This window comes from Gekko japonicus, unplaced genomic scaffold (genome assembly GCF_001447785.1).
Source record: "Gekko japonicus isolate JY-2015 unplaced genomic scaffold, Gekko_japonicus_V1.1 scaffold212, whole genome shotgun sequence".
Classification (NCBI taxonomy): domain Eukaryota; kingdom Metazoa; phylum Chordata; class Lepidosauria; order Squamata; family Gekkonidae; genus Gekko; species Gekko japonicus.
This window is the reverse complement of record NW_015161953.1, coordinates 798,348-821,290: the sequence shown is the minus strand read 5'-3', so window position 1 is coordinate 821,290 and position 22,943 is coordinate 798,348. Positions and strand designations below refer to the sequence as shown.

Here is a 22,943-nt window from a genome sequence, read left to right as displayed (position 1 = left end):
GGTCCCATCAGCGGTTGAGCAGGCATCGGCGGCGTGGGCAATCCCGGTGCAGGAGCAACTTGTTGCTGCGCGGCGTGTGCGTCAAGGAAATTAGCCATTCTAACGTCCATCATTCCCGGCAGACCTTCCATCACATCCTGGAATGCCCGCATTAAGTCTCTCACCGAGTCTTCCAGTTCTGCTAGTCGTTCTCCGGTAGTTTCCTCCGGGATTGGGTCCCGAGGGCGGTAGTCCGGGGGTGGGTCATAGTCCTCTTCCGTTTGGAAGGCTCCGGTGCCCTCCTCATCTTCTGCGTGACCACTCGGTCCCGACGGCTCGAACATCCACTCCTCGATGTCTTGCTTGGGACTCTCCTTCTCCGAGGTAGACCCTGGCTCCGGGAACAATCCCTTGTCAAACAGACTCTCACGTAATCCGCTCCCCCGACGGGAGTACACCTCACGGGTGCCCTGGGTGTTGTACATAGTCCAATCATCCTGCTGGTGAGTCTTCCGCGGACCCCATTGCGAAGGGGTCGGAGGCGGCCAAGACAGATGTGCAGGCAGGCGGGGAATCGTTCCCCCCACGGCACCCTCCATCGAGGCTGCAGTCGTGAACACCAAAGACGCGGAGGTTTGTGGGACCGATCCCGAGTCCCCCTCCGTGTTAGGTAGGTTTCCCTCAATTCCGCTCATGATCTTGCCAGATTCGGAACGATAGGAGAAAGGGAGTTCTAACAATATGTTGGATCCCCAAGCATCGAGAATAAATCCACGTTTTCAAGAAAAGCAAAATTTATTTCAAAGCGTTGAAGACATACTCAAACACGTTCTTTGTTAGAACTGGGGATACACAGTTAGGTCAAGCATAATAAAGGAACTTCAAACAGATACAGATCCAATGAATAGCTTTCCCGCTGGCGGGCTAATGAAACGGTTGCGCGCCCAGTACGTGGGAACCAGGCAGAACATCAGACAAAACACAGGTGCAGTACTCATGGGAAAATCAATAGGCAAGCATTACAGCATCTTCTCCCCCACACAACCTCCAGCAGTTATCTTTTGCATTCCAAAGCAGGAGCAGGATGATAGAAACCAAGCCGGGTGTAACAGGGAAAGGATATGTACACAGAGGTCACAGAAAACAGAATGGCAGCTTGCTGACAACCGGGGACTGATTTGCTTCTGGGGCCAACCAACGGAACCTCTTGATCTGTTTTCGGGAGAGAGCGTCAGCGTCCCTGTTATTTGTCCCCGGCACATGCCGGGCTTTGAACAAAATATTGTTTTTTAGGCAAATTAACGTAAAGGCCCTAACTAGTGCCATGACCCACACTGACCTGGAGGTCAAAGAGTTAATAACCTGCACCGTGCCAAGACTGTCACACCAGAAATGGACTGTATGGCCAGCGAAATCCACCGTCCACAGTCCAACTGCTACAACTATCAGGAAGAATTCAAAAAAAGTTAGGTCCTTGACCCACCCCACCTGGAACCACTCCATCGGCCAATTCTCAGCGCACCAATGCCCCCAAATGTAAATGCCAAAACCAGAGGAGCCAGCCACGTCAAAAGCCACTTGCAGCTCCGCCTTGACCAAAACATCCTTTCTCCAAAAAGATATCCCATTGTAAGACTCAAAAAAGTTTTGCCAAATTAAAAGGTCATCCCTAATTCCTTTAGTGACCCGGGTTCTATGATGAGGCAGGTGCAAGCCCACAATGGCATTGCAAAGGTGATGCACAAAAGCCCTGCCCGGAGCCACCATTTTGCACACAAAGTTCAAGTGGCCCGCAAGCCTTTGGAGCTCCACCAAGGGTATCTTCCGAAGGGACACGGCGTGAGTGATTAACTTCCATAACTCCTGAAGCTTCTCTATGGGCAACCTTGATAATTGTCTCCTTGTATCTAGTTCAATCCCCAAAAATGTCAAGACTTGGGCGGGGCCCTCAGTCTTTTCCTGCACCAACGGGACTCCCAGTTCCGCAGCTAATTTCGTAAAGGACTCCAGCAAAAACTGACAATGACCAGTACCCGTGCCACCAGCAAACAAAAAAAACCCATCCAAGTAGTGTGCTGTACTGTTCAGGCCAGTCCTAAACCACAGGGCCCATTCTAAGAATGAGCTAAATTTTTCAAAAATGGCACAGGACATGGAGCACCCCATAGGGAGAGTCCGATCCATATAAAAGTTGCCCTCAAACGCAAAACCCAACAACTCAAAATCTCCAAGGTGAACTGGTAGGAATTTAGAGTGTCATACATAGTTAATTTTCCTTATTAACCCTTTCAGCAATAGTTTAAGGTAGGTGAACCCGGTTGGCGGGTTTTAGGATCCTAGGACTATATTGTCCCTGGTAGCGAAGCTTCACTAGTTTGTCAGGCCACATGGCGGCCCGACCGCATGTACGGTTCAGCTAGTACACAACAGTTTCCTTAGACTATCTAGTTTTGGACTTTGGAAACCTTGGGGTGAAAGCTGAAGAACAGTCTAGCAGGAATGCTTCTCTGTATGGCCTTGTTTTTCTGACACTGGCACACTGGCTTACCTATTTATTTATTTATTTATTTACTCAATCGGCAATACCTAATGAGATGCTACGGGTCTATCTGAAGACTTGTAATGGGAAATAGGGCAACAGTCATATAAAGATGTATGATATAACTGATCTATAATTTGATGTTGGGATGTGGCTGTTACCATGTTAGCCCTAGAAGAATTTGGACAAATGGGATAGAGATACAAGTTATATGTGGCCTAGGGAGGAGGAAAGAAATCTGAATACAGAAAAATACTTCCAGTGTTAGTGATTTGCTTATCTATTCCATAAAAGATTCTACCTCAAGGAGCTTGCACATTTTGATGGGGAAATCAAAAATCATGAAAGTTTGGTTTACCTTAGTTTATTGTACAGGGATTTTTTTAAAAAACACGGGGGAGCATTCAGTCCTGTGAGCCCTCAGTCTGCAGTCTGAAGAGATGCTTTTTAGATATGTGTTAATCACCTTACTGAGAATTCAAACTCCATCTCCAAAGTATAAAAATATGTGTACTTTGGGAAGTCAACAAAATCTGTAGAAACATCTCTGTGATTACAGTCACTCACCATGGAGAAGAAGAATCATCTGTATACTATAACAGTCACATATTATTACATACAAAACAAATTGATTTACAACAACTGAAAATACTGTGTAGTCCTGAGACTCTTGAATGAAGGCACATTTATTAATACTATTTGCGAACAGGGTATCTGCACACTTCCTCAAGTCTCTGTGGAGGTCTGGTGTTCTCCATTTCAGTTACAACGTTTTTCAAGAACAACCTTAAATGGACTGGTAGTGTACATGCCATGAAATATCTGAATTGGCATCTAAGAGTGGCTAGTTCCATACTTCCATTTCCCAGACTGTCAGGTGCATATGTTCTTTTTTTTCAAGCACCATAAGAATGTTATCACTTGAGAATTCACAATCATAGCAAGCTTATGGAAGAATTCACTGTAACTGAAAGCTTGGTGATTCTTTTCTTGCATGTGTGCTCATTCCCCTGCTTGCTTGCTTGAAATAGGTCAATTGCTGACTTCTAATTTAGCAGAAATAATGATTTGTTGTTGGAACTGTGGCTCAGTGGTAGGTATGCAGCAGGTCTCAGGTTCAACCCAGTGTCATCATTTAAAGGGATCAGGAAGTAGGTAATATGAGAGACCTCTGCCTAAGACCCTGAGTTGCTGCCAATCTGAGTAGACAATACTGATGTTGATGGGCCAAAAGGTCCAATTCAGTATAAGGCACCTGCATGACCTAAGCCAGCATACTGTTGTTTACCTGGGAAATGGAAGAATGTTTGTGGTTCATTGAGCAAATCATTGCTTGCTGGTATAATGGCAACCTGTAGCTTTGGATCAAATTAGGAGTCAACTAATTTACTCTCATCACATGAGAGGAGGAAGGGAAAGGAAACACAAGCAGAAGAATTATTTGTGTCATGCTAGAATGCTATAATTTAGAATTATATCACTGAATGATGCTTTCTTGGCACAGAGTAATCTGTTATAAACGTACTTACAGTTGTGGAACGTAAAGTCTTTATCTCCTAAAGCATGTTCATTTAGAAACAAGTTTCATTGACTTTACTAGAACTTCTGTCCAAGTAAATATTTATGATCAAAGTCTGCAAACTGTATGAGTTTATGTAGGAGTAAACAGCCTTATACTCAGTGGTGCATTTTTAGAGGAAAAATATGTAGGATAGGGATGTTAGAAACATTTGTTTGAATTCCAATGAAGAAAACTACTACTGGTGGTGAATTTCTTTGTACATAGCCAACTAAAGTCCTTTAAGAAGCTATAATGTCCTTTCCAATCCTGTTTTTTTTCTTAATTCTTTTGATTAGAGTCTTCATAGCATGGCCTTTAGATAACGTATTTCAAAAACTTTATTTACCACTGACTGAAATGCGACAAAGCATGGTATATATTTGTATAAGTAAGAACAAAATGGTAGAAGTGATATTGTGAGGTGTTCAGATCTGGGCTGAGGAATGAATATTATATGATGCTACTTGCTAATACTGTGCTGTGCAGCTAATTAGTGTATTATGTATAACCTAATATGCTCTTTTTAAACAGTGAAAATTACTTGGTGAGATGGGGGAGTAAAGGCTTTCCCAAGGAAATTGATATGATCAACAACCTGAAAGTGGTGTTCACTGTGAGTAACCATTTTTACACAACACTTGTCTACCAGCAGTGTTTTTTTCCTTGAAAAAGCAGGAAGCTTAGTTTGAATGGAACACTGTCACTTCCAGTCATGTTTCCAGGATATTCTGCTTTCTTCCCAAGTAGTTTGATTATTATTTTTAGCTGAACATTGGCTTGGTTCAGATGTAACACAAAACTATGATCCCCAGTCCTAAAGACGTCTGGCTGTCCTTGACCAGAGCCAGGGCTTTTTCGGCCCTGGCTCCGACCTGGTGGAACTCTCTGCCAACTTCCATCAGGGCTCTGTGGGATTTAATGTGATTCCACAGGGCTTGTAAGGCATTCTGCTAGGCTTTTGGTTGAGGACAGCAACAGTTTCCCATCATAGCTGGCACCTTCTTTTCTTCCTTTCTGCCCGCTTCGGCCCCCTCCTTAATCTGCCCACAAGAGGGAAGAAAAGCCCAGAGTAGATTTTGAACTAAATTATGGGTGCCATGTGAAGATTATTAAATTAGGATTAACTGATTGTTGATTTTAATATGTAATTTTATATTGTTTTTAACCTGTTGTAAATTGTCCGGAGCTTTGTGTACTCAGGGATTGGGCGATCCAGAAATTTAATTAATTAATAATAATTTTAATGGTGGTTAGTTTGTGAAACCACAATTTGGTTTGCAGATGATACTTCAAATGCAGGCAAATTCTAGTTTCGCCTTCTCTCTATCCTTTGCAGAAACCTGACTGATATCCTAGCCTGCATTGTAGTAAGGATACCAGTATACATATATCACATGAAATCATAGTTTCATGTTGGTTAATAAACCAACTTCAAACAGGATTTTGAACTTTGGCATGGCGTACCCTATCTAACTATAGTTAGTGGAGTGGCCCATGTTATTTATTTATTTCATTAAATTTATGAATTGCCCACCCTGCAAGCAGGCTCTGGGTGATTTAAAGTCTTATAAAACATTTAAAATACAATCAGTATATATAATTAAGTTTGCCAACAATAAGTCAATAATTTAACACCAATCCAAGATAGTGATATAATAATTCCCCTTTACTGGCCACACCGCTGTCCTGCAGGGCAGGGAAGGCTACGTGTGGGCCATAGAAAGGAAAGGACCACACCAACCACAGTTAGCTCAATTAAACCATCATTTATCATTATAGCTGAATGAAGACATAGTTAGCATCTGCTGGTTTTAGTGGAACTAAGCATGACCTGGGCAAAGAGATGGCTTAGTATTTCCAGCTGCATTGAAAAATGCATATGATTATTCTGCCAAAAAATGTTACAAAACAAAGCTGTAAAACTTCTTAGTAGTCATATGTAAAATAAAGCATATGCTTTCAACTAAAATGTTTAATCCAAGGCTAACCTGTGTGTGTTTATGATGGATTAAACATTAAATTGCGATGATGTCAAAATTGTGTTTATTTCTGCCTAATTGTGTTTTTATCTCTTTTCATGAGAAGAGTGTTATATAGTGGTTAGAGTGCTGGACTAAAATCTGGGAGACTGGAGGTTTGCATCACTATCTGCCATGGAAGTTTGCTAGGGCGTCTTGTGCTAGTCACATGCTCTCAACATAACCTAACTCACAAGATGGTTGTGAGAATAAAAAAAGGGGGGGGGAGAATGATGTTAGCTGCTTTGTGTCCCTATTGAGGAGACAGGCAGAGTATAAATGAAGGAAATAAATAAATAAACAAGAAATAAAAATGAAGTTCATTTGACTTATCCTTACTCCCACCCCTTATTAAAAATATGGGTAACTTTAGAAAAAAATTGATGTGTGCAACATTAATTTATATCATTTCATACCACAATCGGTATGCATTTTAAAAATGCAGGCACAAAACATTACAACTCAGAACAAGTCAAATACAAAAACACAATTTTCCGTGATGTCTGCAATTGGCTTGTGCTTACTTGTAGGTTATGTCAATATAGGTTTAATTAGATGCCAGTCATGATTCAATTGTAACTGACGTTAATGGTTATAGCTCTTCATAGCAATATTTGGCATACGTTATTTCTAAAAGACAAGAAAAATATCATTTTGAATAGTGTAGACCAGGGGTGTCAAATTCATTGGTTATGAGGGCTGAATATGCCATAAATAGAACCTTGTTGGGCCAGGCCATGTGTGTCATAAAATGTAATGCCAGGTAGCAGAGATATAAACTTTATAAAGGACACAAACACAAAGATTTTTTTTAACTTAAAATAAAAAACATGCTTAAAACACTAGCACTCTTGCCATATTTTGTTTTTTTAACAGTGTCTGATAACTGACACCTCTTGCTCTGAATTATTGCATCAAAATGTCTGTGCTTTTGCAATCTTGAGTATGCTGTTCAAGTGTGTATTTGTAAGCTGCAAACCTACTTTTGATTTATTGACATTCACCACAGAAATCTCATGCTCTAGGAACCAAATTAAAACGTGAAATTGCTGAGGGATTAAGAGAGACTGGTGAAGCAAACTATGATGCAGCAGCAGCAGCAACAGAACTGGAAGCAGGAGATGGCCAGTTCCACTGCGGGCTTGATAGAAGCCCTCTGGGGGCCTAATTTGGCCCCGGGCTGCATGTTTGACATTCCTGGTGTAGACAGATGTTACAGTGAACAGGTGACTACAGTCACTTAGATATACAAATCCTATCCTATAGGTATAATATTCAAGAACATCAGTAAATTATTACTTGTATACATTATTGAAGGGTTAAAAATTCTACTTATCAAGGGACCAATGAGATTTCCCCTTAATACAAGCTTAAGGAACTATCACTGTTCTGTTTTATCAATATATCTGATTCTAAATGTGGCCCTATCAGTTTGCATATTTAGATCTGGAGACTGGAATCATGAAAAGCCAAGGCTGATCTTTCTACAAACCTGAAAAAATCCCAGGTTTAGATTTCAGGAAAATCTGAAATCTAAAGGGTTAACACCGCCCCCCAGTAATAGAAGCAGTGCCTACACCTTTAAGAAATGATTGCCCACAGTGGCCAGGAATTATTTGAATGCTTATAAATACAGTATTGCCAGCCTATTCCAGCCTTCATTTTCTGCCAGTAAAAGGCAGGAAGCAGGGCCATTTCCAGGCCTGTTATGGCTTTTGATGAGGACTCATCAGGTCCAGAGCCAGCAACAACAATTGGACATCTTGATACCTGTCATGATCTGTGTAGGATTGGGAGACGGGGCCTGGTGTGCCTTTAAACACTGTTATATATTTTAAGCACCTTGTCTTGTTTTCCTTGCCCCAGTACTGTATTAGTAAACCATTTTGTTTTAATGTTCTCTGCCTGGTCATCTCGCCTATAGTTCTCGGCTTAAAAGGGGGCATTTTGGATGGGCTTGGGAGGGTACTCTGGGCCTTCTCAAGGGACCTGAAGTCCAGAGTGGTGGCAGCTGAAGGTGGCAACCCACAGGGGGTCATGACATGGTGGCCTTTAGCGGTGGGATGTGCCAGATGTTGACTTGGAGAGGCAGAGCATAATCAGTTTATTTTTTTAAAAAATTCCCTCCTCCCCTTTTGTCTGGCTTCAGGAAGCCACATTTTTTTTAAATGTTCCAGTAAGACCACAAGAAAGGTCTAATAACAGTGTTGTAAAGGGGTTTTATTTATTTGTAGCTGTCGGGTCAACTGGACAGAGAGGCTAGAGTTAGGCAATGTATGTTCCTCTGTTCTGGGAGACAGAAGGCAGAGGACACACCTGTGCCTAGAAGTAAGACCAGAGCAGGAATTGCTGATCAGATGTCTCAGGAGAAAGCAGACGGAGAGATGGCAACCCCAAGTGCAGAGGTCTTGCGTCTCCAGCTGCAAATTAAGCAGATGGAACTTGAGAAAGAGGAGAAGGCAGCCCAAAGAGAGCTGGAAAGGGAGAAAATGCTGCAGGAAGAGAGAGAGGGGGGGACAGACCAGAGAGAGCTGGACCTGGAGAGAATGAGGATGGCGCACAAGCTTGAAATTGAAAAGTTGAGAAAAGAGCCACCTTCGCTTCCTCCAGATGCTGATGTACAAGGGGATAGAAAGAAATATCCTCTCTATAAGGATGACATCGAGGCCTTCCTTCAGAACTTTGAACAGGTCTGCATAGACTACAATGTTCCTGAAGAACGGTATATGGAAAAGCTGAGAACGCAGCTGTGTGGAGTCCTGGCTTCAGTGTCTGGCCGGAGGGAAGGTGAAGTGAGGACCAACTATAAGCTCTTCAAACAAAGAATGCGTGAGAGAGTGGGGTTCACCAAATAAGGGCCCCAAAAGCACTTTAGGAAGATCAGGCTGGAAGGTAAAGAGCCCTACCCACAGCTGATGTATAGGCTGGGAAGAGCCTATGAGTTATGGGTAGGTTGTTGAGGCCAAGACCACGGATGACATCAAGGCCCTGATGTGCATCGACAGGGTCCTGACTCTTCTTTCAGAGCATATTATGTGCCCCCTTGTGGACTGGAGTTTTTCCACTCTTCAGGCAGCAAGACAGTGGGCCGAGCGACTGGCTGAAGCCTATGGAGGGCAGAGGTACAGCACCCCTTGTGACTGGGGTAAGAGGGAGTCTCCTAAGTCCCCATCTCGGTCCAGTAAGCCATCAGTGGTGAACGAAGAGCCACCACAACAGCAGTGGAATGTTCTCTCAAATACTGGGGTAAAGTCACCATGTGAGGAGAGAAAAGTGCCCCGGTGTTTTGCGTGCAACCAACTAGGTCACATCCGGAAGCAGTGTCCTAATGATGGAACCAGTGTGCACCACATGATGCTGGAAACCAACCAAGCCATTCCTCCTGTATTCGATCCTGGGTATATTCCCCAGTGTCACCGGAAGAAGGTCTGGGTGGATGGCCAAGAAGTAGCAGCCTGGTGAGATACTGGTTCCCTGATATCTACAGTGCATCGCTTGCTAATCGATCCTAAGTACCTCCTCCCAGGAGAAACGAGGCAGGTAAGGCATCTGCACAAAGCAGAAGGGATCGTGCTCCCTGTGGCCCAGCTACTACTGTATGGATCGTGGAAGATAGCTGTGCACAATTATACCCCAGTAGCCATGTTTGTGGGGGAAGATTTAGCGGAGCATATGACCATGGAACCCAGAGTCAATGAACCTGGGCTGGCAGAAAAGGAGGCCAATCCAGAGGAAGATGTCTACCAGCAGTTCTTAAAGGACTTTGAAGATGTTCCTGAGGAACCCAGCCGGCAAACCGATGTCTACCAGCAGTCCTTGAAGGACATTGAAGATGTCCCTGAGGAACCCAGCCAGTAAACTGATGTCTACATAGGGGTGTTACCCGTCGCCAGTCTGAGAAGCAGCAGCAAGGTGAGCACCCCCCCCCGCAAGTTCTCCAGACCCTGTTGCAGAGCCGACGGTAGTAGAGTCTCCTCCAGTGACTCCAACTGCATTCCAGAAGGATCAAGAGGAAGACGCCAGCCTGGAAGAACTCCGTATCAACTTTGGTTCCATGTTTCCACCTGGTTTGGGTGACTTTCCACACAGCTATGCTGCTCAAACCAGTGAACAACAGCATCAGCAACCACCCCTAGAACATAACACTACTGGGAAAACTGAATATATGGCATTTACAAAGCCCTTTGAAAGTAGTTCCACTGCTGGAGCAGAAAAGCCAAGAGTTGTGAAGCAGCCTGAAGAGGAAGGGGAGAATAGTAGACTGACTTGGGTAAATGACCATCAGGATGGAGAAAAAGAGAGCCAGTTGTTCTCAAGACTGGGTTTGCTGTGCCAGTACAAAATTTCATTAGCAGTAATCACAAAAGTCAGCCTGACACCAGCAGGAGAAGAGAATTTGATGAAGAATTTCTGAAGAGCTTTAGTAGCATGCCAGATCCATTGAATCCTACTACTGTGGAAAAAAAAATTCAAACCTAGGAAAGCATCTGCACAGGCCAGTCTGGCTTCCAAAGACAAAATGCCTAAGTCAAAGAATAAGAAAAGGAGTACTTCCCACTTTAAAAACAGGCCTAAAACTAAAGGTTATGAAAGTGCTAGTGTTTCTAGTACATGTGAACCTTACAAGACCAATAGGAACAGACACTCAACTCAGAAGGAAGAAGTTGTCCAAGCGAAAGTATTCAGTAAAAAGAATCGGGAACTACTAGAAAAAATAATTAAACACAGTAGATCATCTGAAATGTCCTCAGCATGTGCTAGGAAAATACTGCAGCAGTCTAACAGAAATGCATGCATAGAAGCATCAGAAACAGGCAGCGATCTTTCTATGTTTGAAGCTTTGAGAGACAGCATTTATTCTGAAGTAGCTACATTGATATCTCAAAACGAATCTCACCCTCATGTTCTAATTGAGCTTTTTCATGAACTTCAGATGCTAAATTCAGACTATTTGATACAAAGAGCACTGTATGCGTTACAGGATATAGTAGTCAGGCATATATCTGAAGACAACACAAAAGGAGAAAGTCCAAAACCTCTGAACTCAATGACGTGGTTAGGATCCAATTCAGAACTTACTCCCAGCGGAAGCCTTGCTACTACTGATGATGGGACATTTGAGAAGAACTTTGATCCAGGAGGACCTGCAATGAAAAGTGACCTGACACATTCTCTTTAATGTTGAGCAGAATATTGTTTTACTGTTTTATTGTTTGTATATGTGTTTGTATGTGTAAATGGCAGAACCAACACAGATCACTCTTATGCAGCCCTCATCAATGGGGTTCCTGATGGCTGGACCCCATGATTTGATCTGGTGGGGGTGTGTGTGTCATAATCTGTGTAGGATTGGGAGATGGGGCCTAGTGTGGCCTAGGCCCAGGAGAGACCTGTGTGGGAGTGGGAAGCAGACAGCCTACAATCCCCACAATGCTTAGCGAGAGTTGTAGCCAATCTGTGTCCAGGGATTCTATGAGGAGATGGGGACTTAAGCTTTGTGCGCCATGAAATTGTGTTCTTTCTCTTCTGCGATCTTGTCTCTCACACAGCTAAACTGAGGGGACAGTCTGGTCTGAGGAAAGGATCCCTAACTTGGGACAGAGTGAGTACAGGCACAGGCCTGGTATAAGAAGGCTGTGGGCCTTGAAATAGTAACTAGTTAAGTGAAATAGGTAGTTACATGAGATTTTAATATTTTGCCTTTAAACACTGTTATATATTTTAAAGCACCTTGTGTTGTTTTCCTTGCCCCAATACTACATTAATAAACCATTTTGTTTTAATGTTCTCTGCCTGGTCATCATGCCTATAGTTCTCGGCTTAAAAGGGGGCATTTTGGATGGGCTTGGGAGGGTACTCTGGGCCTTCCCAAGGGACCCTAAGTCCAGAGTGGTGGCAGCTGAAGGTGGCAACCCACGGGGTTCATGACAATACCATATGACTTGTGTGACTGGCTGTTTGCTGCTGTTCAACAGCAGTGACTCCATAAAACCAAGGTGGTGTAGTGGTTAGAGTTTTAGACTAGGATCTGGGAGACCTAGGTTTGAAACCCCAGTTTGCCATGGGAGCTAACTGGGTAATGCTAGGCCAGTTGCACATTCTCAGCCTAACATACCTCACAGGTTGGTTGGGAGGATGTAATGGAAGATAATGGTATAAATGGTTTTGGAGCCACATTGTGGAGAAACATGGGGTATAAATATAACAAAGGAAAATAAATATAGTTGAAGATTATAGGTTAGTTGGTTGGTGGAAAGAAGGAAGCAGGGAAAGGTGAGAACATAGGGGCTGCTAGGTTGAGGGAAATAGGAAATAGTGTGGGGAAGAGGATAGAGAGGAAAATGAGGTACCCCCGCAAGTTCTTGCATGTTCTCCACCGTGCATCTGGGCCTACATATAACTCAGATAGAGTTTTCCCATGTAGAGGTTGCCAGTGGGAGGGAAGGCGGGAAAGCTGAAAACAGAGAAAATAAAAGTAGATTGGCTGGTAGGTGAGAAGGAGACAAGAAGACACGTGAAATGGGAGAGGGAAAATGCATAGTGGGGGATGGGGAAATGAAATGCCCTCTTCAAGTCCTTGCAAGTACTCCGCTTGTTATTGAAGTTAATTGGTTTGGTTAGTCCAGTCACCATTAGTTAGTAGAGTGCTTAAATGAAGCTACAAACACAGGAGCATCACTTTACCAGGCTACTCAGTTTACAAAGCTACACAGAGCCATATTACAAGTTTAGAAGAGAAATACTTCTCTCTTTATTTGAGTATGGATAGGAAAGAAGAAAGATTGATAGATTACTAATTTACTTGCTAAAGGATGGAGGTGGATGGTGAGAGGCCCGCCTGCCTCATGGTGCCGAGAAAGGACAGCATGTCCCTCTCTTGGTGCATGCAGGGAGAGAGCAAGTCTTAATTCAGAGTGAGAGAGAAGCAAGAAAGGGAAATTGGTCCCTGAGATTACAATCTGCATATCAAAGAGGACAGAGGATAAAGAGTAGATAAAGGAAGAAAGGTCAGTGTACCTATCTAGCTATCTAGCCTCTCTTGCCGCTCAGTCTAGAGGTCTGAGGCAGGGGACATCACATCTGGAACTTCCAACACTTATCTTGTCTAATGGAGTAAAAGCAGTGTGTGTAAGTGTGTTCTACATCACAATTCAGAGTTATCTGTGAACATTTGGAATTATTCCAGGAAGTTGCTATTCTATAGAACTAGAAGATTACTTCTTGAGCTCTCCCTCAACATAAAAATTAGTTGCAAATTTGACAAGGGATTTCCCTTTTACCTTCATCCTGACAGCCTTCCTCCTGGAAAACTGTGTAGTGCTGGCAGCCATTGCTGGGTTGATACCCAGGTGTGCAGGGCCAGCTACTGCTGGGCCAGGGCCCAGGTGTGTAGGGTCGGCTGCTACTACTAGGCCATGGGGCCCGGTGCATGGTGCTGGCTGCCACTGCCAGGCCAGGCCCAAGTGTGCAATGGCTGGCAGGCCCAGCTGTTTGGTAGGGAACCTGCAAGGACTTGTAGTGGGCACCTCGCTTTCCCCTATATTCCCCTCCCCAAACTATTTTCTCTTTCCTTCTTCCTGGCAGCCCCCATAGGTCCATCTTACCCTACTTCCTTCATTCCTTCCCACCCAGCAACCAAATCTACTCTTTATCTTCCCCTCATCTTAGGCTATATTTATTATATATTTACTTCATTTATACCCTGCCTTTCTTCCCTAAGGAGGAGCAAAGCAGTTTACATCATTCTCCTCTACCCTGTGAGGCAGATTGGGCTGAGATGCTGACAATGTGACTGGCCCAAGGTGGCCCTGTGTCCTTCCATGGCAGAGTGGGCCTCCCAGACTCTAGTGTGAACTTTTAACTGCTACACCACACTGGCTTTTGTGCAGTGATTGCTTGTGAATAGCAGTGGGCAGCCAGGCATGTCAGTGGTTGCAGTGAGTCCTGGCCCTGATAAAACCTCCCTCAAAGGCCAAAATAGGCCTGGAAAGGGCCCTGCCCCCGTCCCCTCTTTTTACAAACAGAAACCAAGGCCTGACTAGCTGTACTGTTGTGATTAACTAGGAACCCCTACAATGGCCACTGCAGAGGGTGTTTGTTTCTTAAATTATATTTTAAACTGTAATTTTGGGTTTTGTAATGCCCCCAATAATTTTTTTTTTTTAAGATTTCAGATTTTTCGGCAAACCTGGGTCTTTTCTCACATTTGTAGAAAAATATGTTTTATCTGTTCATAGATCCAATTTCTGGATTTAAGTATCCCCTGCTGGGGCCACATTAGGAATTAGATATATTGATAATATGTTTCTTTTCTTTGAGAATTTTTTTCTTGCATAGTGGTAGGTGCAGTAAATTTTAAATTTCTGTTTGGTATGGAATTTTACTGTTCCTCTTTTAACTAGACTTCACTCTTCTTATTTTAGGATCTTGGAAACAAAGATCTTGGCAGAGACAAAATTTATTTGATCTGTCAAATTGTACGAGTTGGAAGAATGGATCTTAAAGATACTAATACCAAAAAATATACACAAGGCATCAGACGACCATTTGGAGTGGCAGGTAATAAAAATGTTCCTGGCTGAAATCTAAAGAGCCTGGCTTGGTTATCCTCATGTATGGAAGCAGTTGAGCCATTCACTTCTTTTCCATTTCCCAGAAGCTGCGTTAAGAATGGAGAGTAGCATTCCATTAAGTGCAAAGGCTGCCAGCAACTGGAAAACTGGCAAATTTATTGCACACAGCCCAGGGCTCTCTGGATCCAAACACATATAAAGTGATACCATCAAATGTACTGGCTGCTTTATTTTTATTGCACTTCCACAAAAACATGAGTAGAACCTGCTGGATCACACCAGTGGTCCATCTAGCCCAACACACTGTTTCTCACAGTAGCTAATAAGTTGCCTTGGAGGGTCACACAAACAAGGTATTCTCTTTGCAGAAGCCATGCTGATTTTGCCCCAGCAGACTTTGTTCCTCAGTGCACTTAATAATTCTTTCTCTAATAACAGGTTCTACTAGGAATTAGATATTTGGCTAACTGACCTGTAACTGGCCCCTCTGGACTTTTAAAACATTGGGATGACAATTTTACATTGGAGGTCTTCAAGAACTCTTGGTATATGCTGTCTTGACCTGAAGACTTTTTAGTTGTCAGTTTCCCTAGTTGTCCTAGAACTTCATCTCTGGTCACCTAAATGTGACTCAGTTCTTCAGACATGCTTCTCAAAAACAGTGGCTCAGGTATGAGTGTATGCCCCACATTTTCACAGTGAAAACAGATGTAAAAAACTCAGTCATTTTCATTGCCATCTCCTCATCTTCCTTAAGAAATCCTTTTATTTCTTTGTTTTCCAAAAGCCCAAATAGCTCCCTAGCTGGTTTTTTGCTCCACATATATTTGAAGAAATGTTTATTGTTTGTCCTAATATTTTTGGCCATCTGCACCTCAGATTCCCTCTTTGCTCCCCTTATTGTCAACTTACATTTGTTTTGTCCCAACTTTTGCTCCTTTATGGTCACCTATATCAAGGAACTTCACTTTTAAAAAGTAGCCTTTTTGCCTTTTATGGCTTTCTTTACTTTCTTTTTTGACTTTCGTGTTAACCACATAGGCATCCTTTTAGACTTGATGGTACCTTTCCTGCTTGAGGTGGCATTCTATGTTGGCCTCAATTAATGTAGTTTTAAATATTTTCCAGACATCTTTTAGTTCTCCCTTTTAACTTCCTTCTGACTAGATCCCTTATTTTAACAAAGTTCCCTCTTTTTGAAATAAAATGATCATTTTGGATTTTGAGGGTGACTTTCTGTTGACATGAATGCTGACATAAATAGGATTGTGGTCACTCTTCTAAACTGGTGCACCAAAATTTACATCTCACATCATTTCTTGAGCCCTGCTCACAACCAAGTATAGAGCTGCTACATTTGCAAGTGGCTCTGTGACCAGCTGCTCCAGTGCACAGTCATTTATGATGTCTAGAAAGACTGCTCAAGAAAGTCCATTGGCTGGGAAGGATGAAGGATGGGTGATGAGAGCTTGTAGAAGGCATGACAGAACAAGGCCAAGGATTTACTGCTGCAAGAAGTGGTGGCGGCTACAGGCATAGAGAGTTTCAAGAGGGGATTGGATAAACATATGGAACAGAGGTCCATCAGTGGCTATTAGCCACAAGGTACAGATGGACTACTATGTCTGGGGCAGTGATGCTCTGTATTCTTGGTGCTTGGGGTCAACCGTGGTAGGGCTTCTGGAGATCTGGCCCTGCTGGTGGACCTCCTGATAGTACCTGGGTTTTGGCCACTGTGTGACATAGAGTGTTGGACTGGATGGGCCATTGGCCTGATGCAACATGGCTTCTCTTATGTTCTTATCTTATGGGTAATCAGGGCTTTTTTTGTAGAAAAAGCCCAGCAGGAACTCATTAGCATAATAGGCCACACCCAACAGCAGAAATCCATTAGCATATTAGACCACACCCCTGACAGCACAGCTCATTAGCATATTAGGCCACACCCCACATGTTGCCAGAAGGGTGGTCATCCAACGACACCCACCTTTTGCTTCTTATTCTGTTTACTTTGTTGTCAAAACCCTGTGCTTTTTTTTGTAACAGGAACTTCTTTGCATGTTAGGCCACACACCCCTAATGTAGCCAATCCTAATGAGTGTCTGCTGTTAGGTGTGGCCTATTATGCTAATGAGTTCCGGCTGGGCGTGGCCAACTCAGGAGCCAGCCGGAACTCTGTTCCTGTGCGTTCCTGCCCAAAAATAGCCCTGTGGGTAATGGTGCAAGGTGGAATGCTTTGAACAATTTGTTCACCTGACAGTACCTCAGCATAGGATACCACATTTATCTTTCATAGGATAAAGCCTACTCAAGCAATATAACACACGTGCTAGATTTGCGATTGACTGCCAAAGTATTATTTAAGGTAGCACAACAAGCTAGCTGTCTCAGCTTCCCTCAAGTCAAGTTAATTAATTACCATCTATCTAGGGTGCGTATATTTATTGGATGTTCAATACTGCTGCATAATTAAATTAATTGACAAAAGAAGAATAAAAGTCAAATAACAGGATTATCTCTGTATGAACACATGTGAAGGGTTCAGTTTTATGGGATATATTGTCATTTCAGTAGCTGCACTTCCCTTCACAGCATACTTACCACAATATATTTAGCTATTTTTAAAACAAAATTAAATTGTTCTGCATTAGAAGAAGAAGAGGAGGAGGAGGAGGAGGAGATATGGAGGGCTAGTCTTGTTTACAAAGAAGTATGTCCCTCTGTATTTAATAAGGTTTGCTCCCAGGTTCAGGATTGCAACTGCAGTCCTTAGAGAATGAAGCCTACATTTTAAAGAATAAATGGCAAATAATTAGATTTGTAGGATAATCTATATAAAAAGATTGAGAATCTAATTAACAGTGTAATGCACAACTCTGTAGCTTATCCCAGCATGAGAACAGATGAGTAGTTTGTGTACATACTTACATATCCGGATGAATTTTGTTTTCCAGTGATGGATATTACAGACGTTGTAAAAGGAAAAGCAGAGAGTGATGAAGAGAAGCAACATTTTATCCCCTTTCACCCGTAAGATAATCTTTGTTGTATATTTGGTAGCCTGTTTCCTTTTCAATGGAAGGTCAAGATATTGTTTTAGATATTGTAGCTAGAAGTAATTTCATAAATTTCATTGTGACTGACATACGGGGAAAATATTATGGCTTTTAGTGCTTTAGCAATGGACACATTTTTGGTCACTGGATAACATGAACATATTTACCATATCTTGGTAAAAAGAATTTCCAGAGAGCATAAACTCTGCATTGCAGAACTGATCCCTTTGACTTTGTCTTGATCTTCTGTAAATTTACTGTTTCAAAAATGACCAAGTCTGATATTTTAGCACTCACCTAGGAAGTCTCTGATCCCAATCAAAACAGGTGCTACACAGTGAAAGGAATAGTCATGCTTAATTCTACACTTGATTGTGGTGACTGAGTTTCTTGAGTTGCTTGTGCATGCCTGTATAGTTGTTGTTCGAATGGTCTGGCATTAAACTTTTTTTTACAGATGTAAAGCCTGTAACTGTACCTCACTGTAAGGAAGAATTTGTTCTCCCACTAGCCAGGCCCCAGTGAACCCTAAACTCTACATTTAGTCTGGTATGATAGTTGCCCTTAAACTTTTTGTTCATTGTGATTCGGATGTTCTCTTTTGTTCATTAAATTGGATGTGGTCTTATTCATTAGACAAATGCTTACAAATTCAATATCAGGAGAGAAAACAAAGGGAATAAGCCTGAACAATTCCAGTAGTACTTTCTGTATATTTTGTTGCTTGATTATATTAATCTATTTCCATTTGGATTCATTTTCTTTTTCCCTGTAGAGTGGCGGAGAATGAGTTTTTGCATAATCTTCTAAGCAAAGTCACAGCATGCAAAGGAGATAGTGGTGGGCAAGGTGAAGTATACTTTCTCTTTTCCCCTTCAAAACTAACTTTGGAAGCACTATAGGTGCTATTTAGGGTGGGTTTTTTGATTGTAGAGGACATCATGTTGAAGGCCTTGGGACTGGGATTACATAGTAGGAGCTGCTGCCAGGATCACAGCTGGGCTCCATATTGTGGAAATACAGCTTCTGAGAGCTCACCATGCTGTGAGAGACACTTGGCCACTTTAATTTATACAATTTGTAGCATCCCTTTTTGGGATGCAACTCCTCTTCAGTTGAGTTCTTATCTCAGTGTGAATGAAGTTTTGCTGTACCAATAAATGTATGTATCTCAGTTGCTTGTTTGTAACTGTGACATGTGATGTTCCTGAGGCCCTCAACCCCTGGGGACTCCCATGTTTTACTTGGCTTGTTCCTCCTTTTTCTTGTACATGTGCACTCGTCAGTGTGGTCCTAGGATTGATAGAAGGCACCTGAATTTTTAAAAAATATTTTATTGATACAGTTTTACTATACAGCCAAGTATATTTTTATAAATACATTTTTATGTTTTTGGAGTCTTACATATAATATAGTTTTCCCACCATTTATACACTCTTCACCATCTTCTTTGGAACATTGTCTCATCTTTACCATGTAATGACAGTCAATTTGTCCAATTTCTAGCAATTTCTATTCTAGAGGGTAATTTGTCTGTTTTCCAATATCGGGCAACCGTAATTCTTGACGAAGTTAAGATATATCTTAATAAGTAGCTATCTTCTTGATTAAAGCTATCTGGAATAATGTTTAGTAAATATATTTCTGGTACCAAATTTAAGTTCACATTAATTATTTCTAACATTATCTACTTGACAGATTTCCAAAAATTTTGCATGTTACTACATTTCCACCACATATGTATAAACGTTCCTATATTATTCTTACATTTCCAACAGTTCCTCGAGAATTAAATTGATATTAAAAGGCAGTGAGTTACGCTAAGGTGGAAAGGAATGCAAGCCATCTCCTCTGTTAATCATGCTGTAACCCACCTAAGAGAGATTCCAACAAGGGCCATTTCCAACAAGCACCTCAGAGCTTCTTCCATGTAATTTGATCCTGACTCACAACCCAGATTTCCAAAACAATAAGCAACAGGCCAATTCCAGCAATTTCCTCCACATCTTAACAACTGGACAGAAAGATGCCTGCCCTTCTCCATTCACAAGTACCTGGCCATATCTAACACCCAAGTCTTCCCAAGGGAACGCTTTAGACAAAAAGGAACAAAAAGGAACAAAAAACCTCTTCACAATAAAGAAAAGGGTTCTTTTCAGGCTGGGTCATCTTTGAAATATATATTTTTATCCCCACATTCTGATGTCAACACCTCTTCACCTCCTCATCCTCAGAAAAAGGATATAAAGAGTTACCCCTCAGTCCCATTTTTGTAGCTGGTTTAGGACTCATCCTGTTATCCCAGCCTCTCAGTTGGCCTCTCCCTCCCCTGGACCTGTCTCTGCATCTCCTTCCCATGCCTGGTCAGTTTCATCCCCAAATCCTGCTTCGTCCTGCTGAGGACAGCACTCCCCTCCAGAAGCAGGCTCTTATGGCTTGTTTTCTTCTTTTTAGTTTTGTTCCCCATTAGGTAGGCAGGTTTTCCAGGGAAAGGTTTTGTGAGTCATTTACAACATTGCTTTCTTCTTTGTATAATTTTCACTGCCACCTTTTCTACTTGTGTAGATTAATTTGGTCTCTTTTTGTTTATATAATAAACACCTGTTTGTTTAAGAGTCTTTTTCTCCTCATTTTTCCAAGCATTGATCTGAATCTTGGTATATACAGGCTTAAGATCCCAAGAATATTAAAGTACCCAAAATACATGGGTTTGCTCCATGCTAGCAAGCCTTTGCATGTTACAAGTGTAGACCGATTTGGGTAACACATGCAGCTTATTAAGAGTTTTTCACATATTTCAAGAAAAGAAAAGAACTGATGGCTTGACTGTAAACATTCATTGTCTTTGTTATCTTTTGTAGGATTATGGGTAACAATGAAAATGCTTGTCGGAGATATCAATCAGATTAGGAAGGATTATCCTCATCTTGTTGACAGGACAACAGTTGTTGCAAGGAAGCTTGGCTTTCCTGAAATAATCATGCCAGGTACGAGGATGTTTGATTATATTTAGAAGTCTGTTTGTCATTTTGTGTTATGACTTTCATACTGTTCATCTCTACCACAGGGTGTGTGTAGATTCAGAAAGGTAGCCATGTTGGTCTGAAGCAGCAGAACAAAGTTTGAGTCGAGTGATCTTAAAGACCAACAAAATTTTATTCACGGTATAACCTTTCATGTGCAAGCACACTTCTTCAGATACAGTGAAACAGAATTTCCTCAACCATTATATATAGATAGAGAGAGGGTGTGTGTGTGTGTGGGGGAGTTAGTTGCCAGGAAGGGCTAGTTAGAGTCAAGACACAAAAGTAACTGAGTGATTACAGTTGAGACTGGATTAAGACAATACAAATCCAAGAGTTAACAAACAGATGTGAGAACGAAATTTGAGTCCAGTGGCAACTCCAAGATAACAAAGCTCAGTTCTGGGTATAAGTGAGAACTGAGAGACTTGGCATGCGTGGGTGCACACTCCTTCAGATACATTGAAACAGATTTCCTCAAATGTTACATACAGGTGGGCATAGACAGATTTCACTTCTTATCTCGCTACACATGCTAAGTTACTCAGTTCTCACTTATACCCAGAAATTAATCTTTGGCCCCGGTCACACGGAAGGTTTTGGCCCGGGAGAGGGACGGATCGGGGGCTCAGCAAACGGGCGCGATCTCACTGCAACATCTGGGAAGCAGCGCACAACCGTCCCCGTTCTGTCCCTAAAGCCGGAAAACCCGCTGCAAAAAAGAACCACCTACAGAGGAGGACTTACCTGGAACGCCGCATCAAGCACGGCCATGGGATCACTGGCGCACTCATCATCCAGAGCAATCCAGGCTCCCGTCCGAACTGCACATGCACACACATGTGCAATTTGGCTGCCGCGCTCTTCCTTCAGTGGCTTCCCCCCGGCATTTGATCGTGCCGGGGAGGACTGCGCAGCGGCTCAGGGGATCTATCTGATCCCGCCGCCACATGTCTGTTTTGGTGCGGCTTTCAAAAGCCGCACTTTGCCCATGCTCCCCCCCCGGTGTAGCAGGGGCCTTTGTTGGTCTTAAAGGTGTTATTGGACTCAAACTCAGTTCTCACATCTCTTGTTAATTCTTTATTATCTATATGCCAATTTGCTGCTGTTCGCATGTCTTACCAAATATGTTATTTCAATCTTAGCTGTATTGCTCAGTTACTTATGCATCTTGACTTTAATTAGCCCTTTCTAGCAACTAACTCCCCCACCTATATGTAACATTTAAGGAAATCTGTTTCAGTGTATCTTAAGGAGTGTGCATCTACACATGCTAAGTCTCTCAGTTCTCGCTTATACTCAGAATTTAACTTTGTTAACTTGGAGGTGCCACTGGACTCAAACTTCATTCTCATGTTGGTTTGTTAACTCTTGGATTTATATGCTAATTTACTGCCATTCACGGATCTTTGTTGTTCAGTTGCACAGTCTAGTCCAACACTTCGCAACCCCATGAACCACATCACACCAGGCCCTCCTGTCTTCCGTCGTGCTCCGAAGTTTGCTTCATTTCATGTTTGTTGCATCGATAACACTGTCTAACCATCTCATCCTTTGCTGTCCTCTTCTTCTTTGACCTTCAGTCTTTCCCAGCATCAGGGTGTTCTCCAGTGAGTGCTTCCTTCTCATTTGGTGGCCAAAGTATTTGAGCTTCAGCTTCAGAATCTACCCTTCCAGGGAACAGTTAGGGTTGATTTCTTTTAGGATTGACTGATTCAATCTCCTTGCAGTCCAAGGGACTCTCAAGAGTCTTCTCCAGCACCATAATCCTAAAGAATCTATGCTTTGGCGCTCGGCCTTCCTTATGGTCCAACTCTTGCAGCCATACATTACTATTGGAAATACTATTGCTTTGACCATCCGGACTTTTGTTGGCTAGTTGATGTCTCTACTTTTTATCATGCTGTCTAGGTTTAACAACGTTCTGTGCGCCTTGACATTTAGTCATGCTGGCCACATGACCACGGAAACGTCTTCGGAGAGTCCTGGTTCTTCGGCTTGGAAATGGAGATGAGCACCGCAGCCCAATAGTCGGATTCGACTGGCTTTCAAGCAAGGGAAACCTTGACCTTTACTAGGTTTGCCATCACTTTCCTTCCAAGGAGCAGGCATCTTTTAATTTCATGGCTGCACTCACCATCTGCAGTGATCTTGGATCCCAGGAATGTGAAGTTTGTCACTGCTTCCATGACTT

At 42.5% G+C, this 22,943-nt stretch overlaps 1 protein-coding gene across 1 annotated transcript in view; it reads left to right on the top strand.

Moving 5' to 3' along the window:
- DOCK2 (dedicator of cytokinesis 2) overlaps positions 1 to 22,943 on the top strand; it is a 556,464-nt gene that overhangs the window by 41,175 nt on the left and 492,346 nt on the right. Inside the window, exons 9-13 of the mRNA XM_015429463.1 lie at positions 4,611 to 4,692; positions 14,521 to 14,656; positions 17,625 to 17,700; positions 18,502 to 18,575; positions 20,588 to 20,713. Of these exons, the coding sequence (XP_015284949.1) occupies positions 4,611 to 4,692; positions 14,521 to 14,656; positions 17,625 to 17,700; positions 18,502 to 18,575; positions 20,588 to 20,713 (494 nt within the window). The remainder of the gene's footprint in view (positions 1 to 4,610; positions 4,693 to 14,520; positions 14,657 to 17,624; positions 17,701 to 18,501; positions 18,576 to 20,587; positions 20,714 to 22,943) is intronic.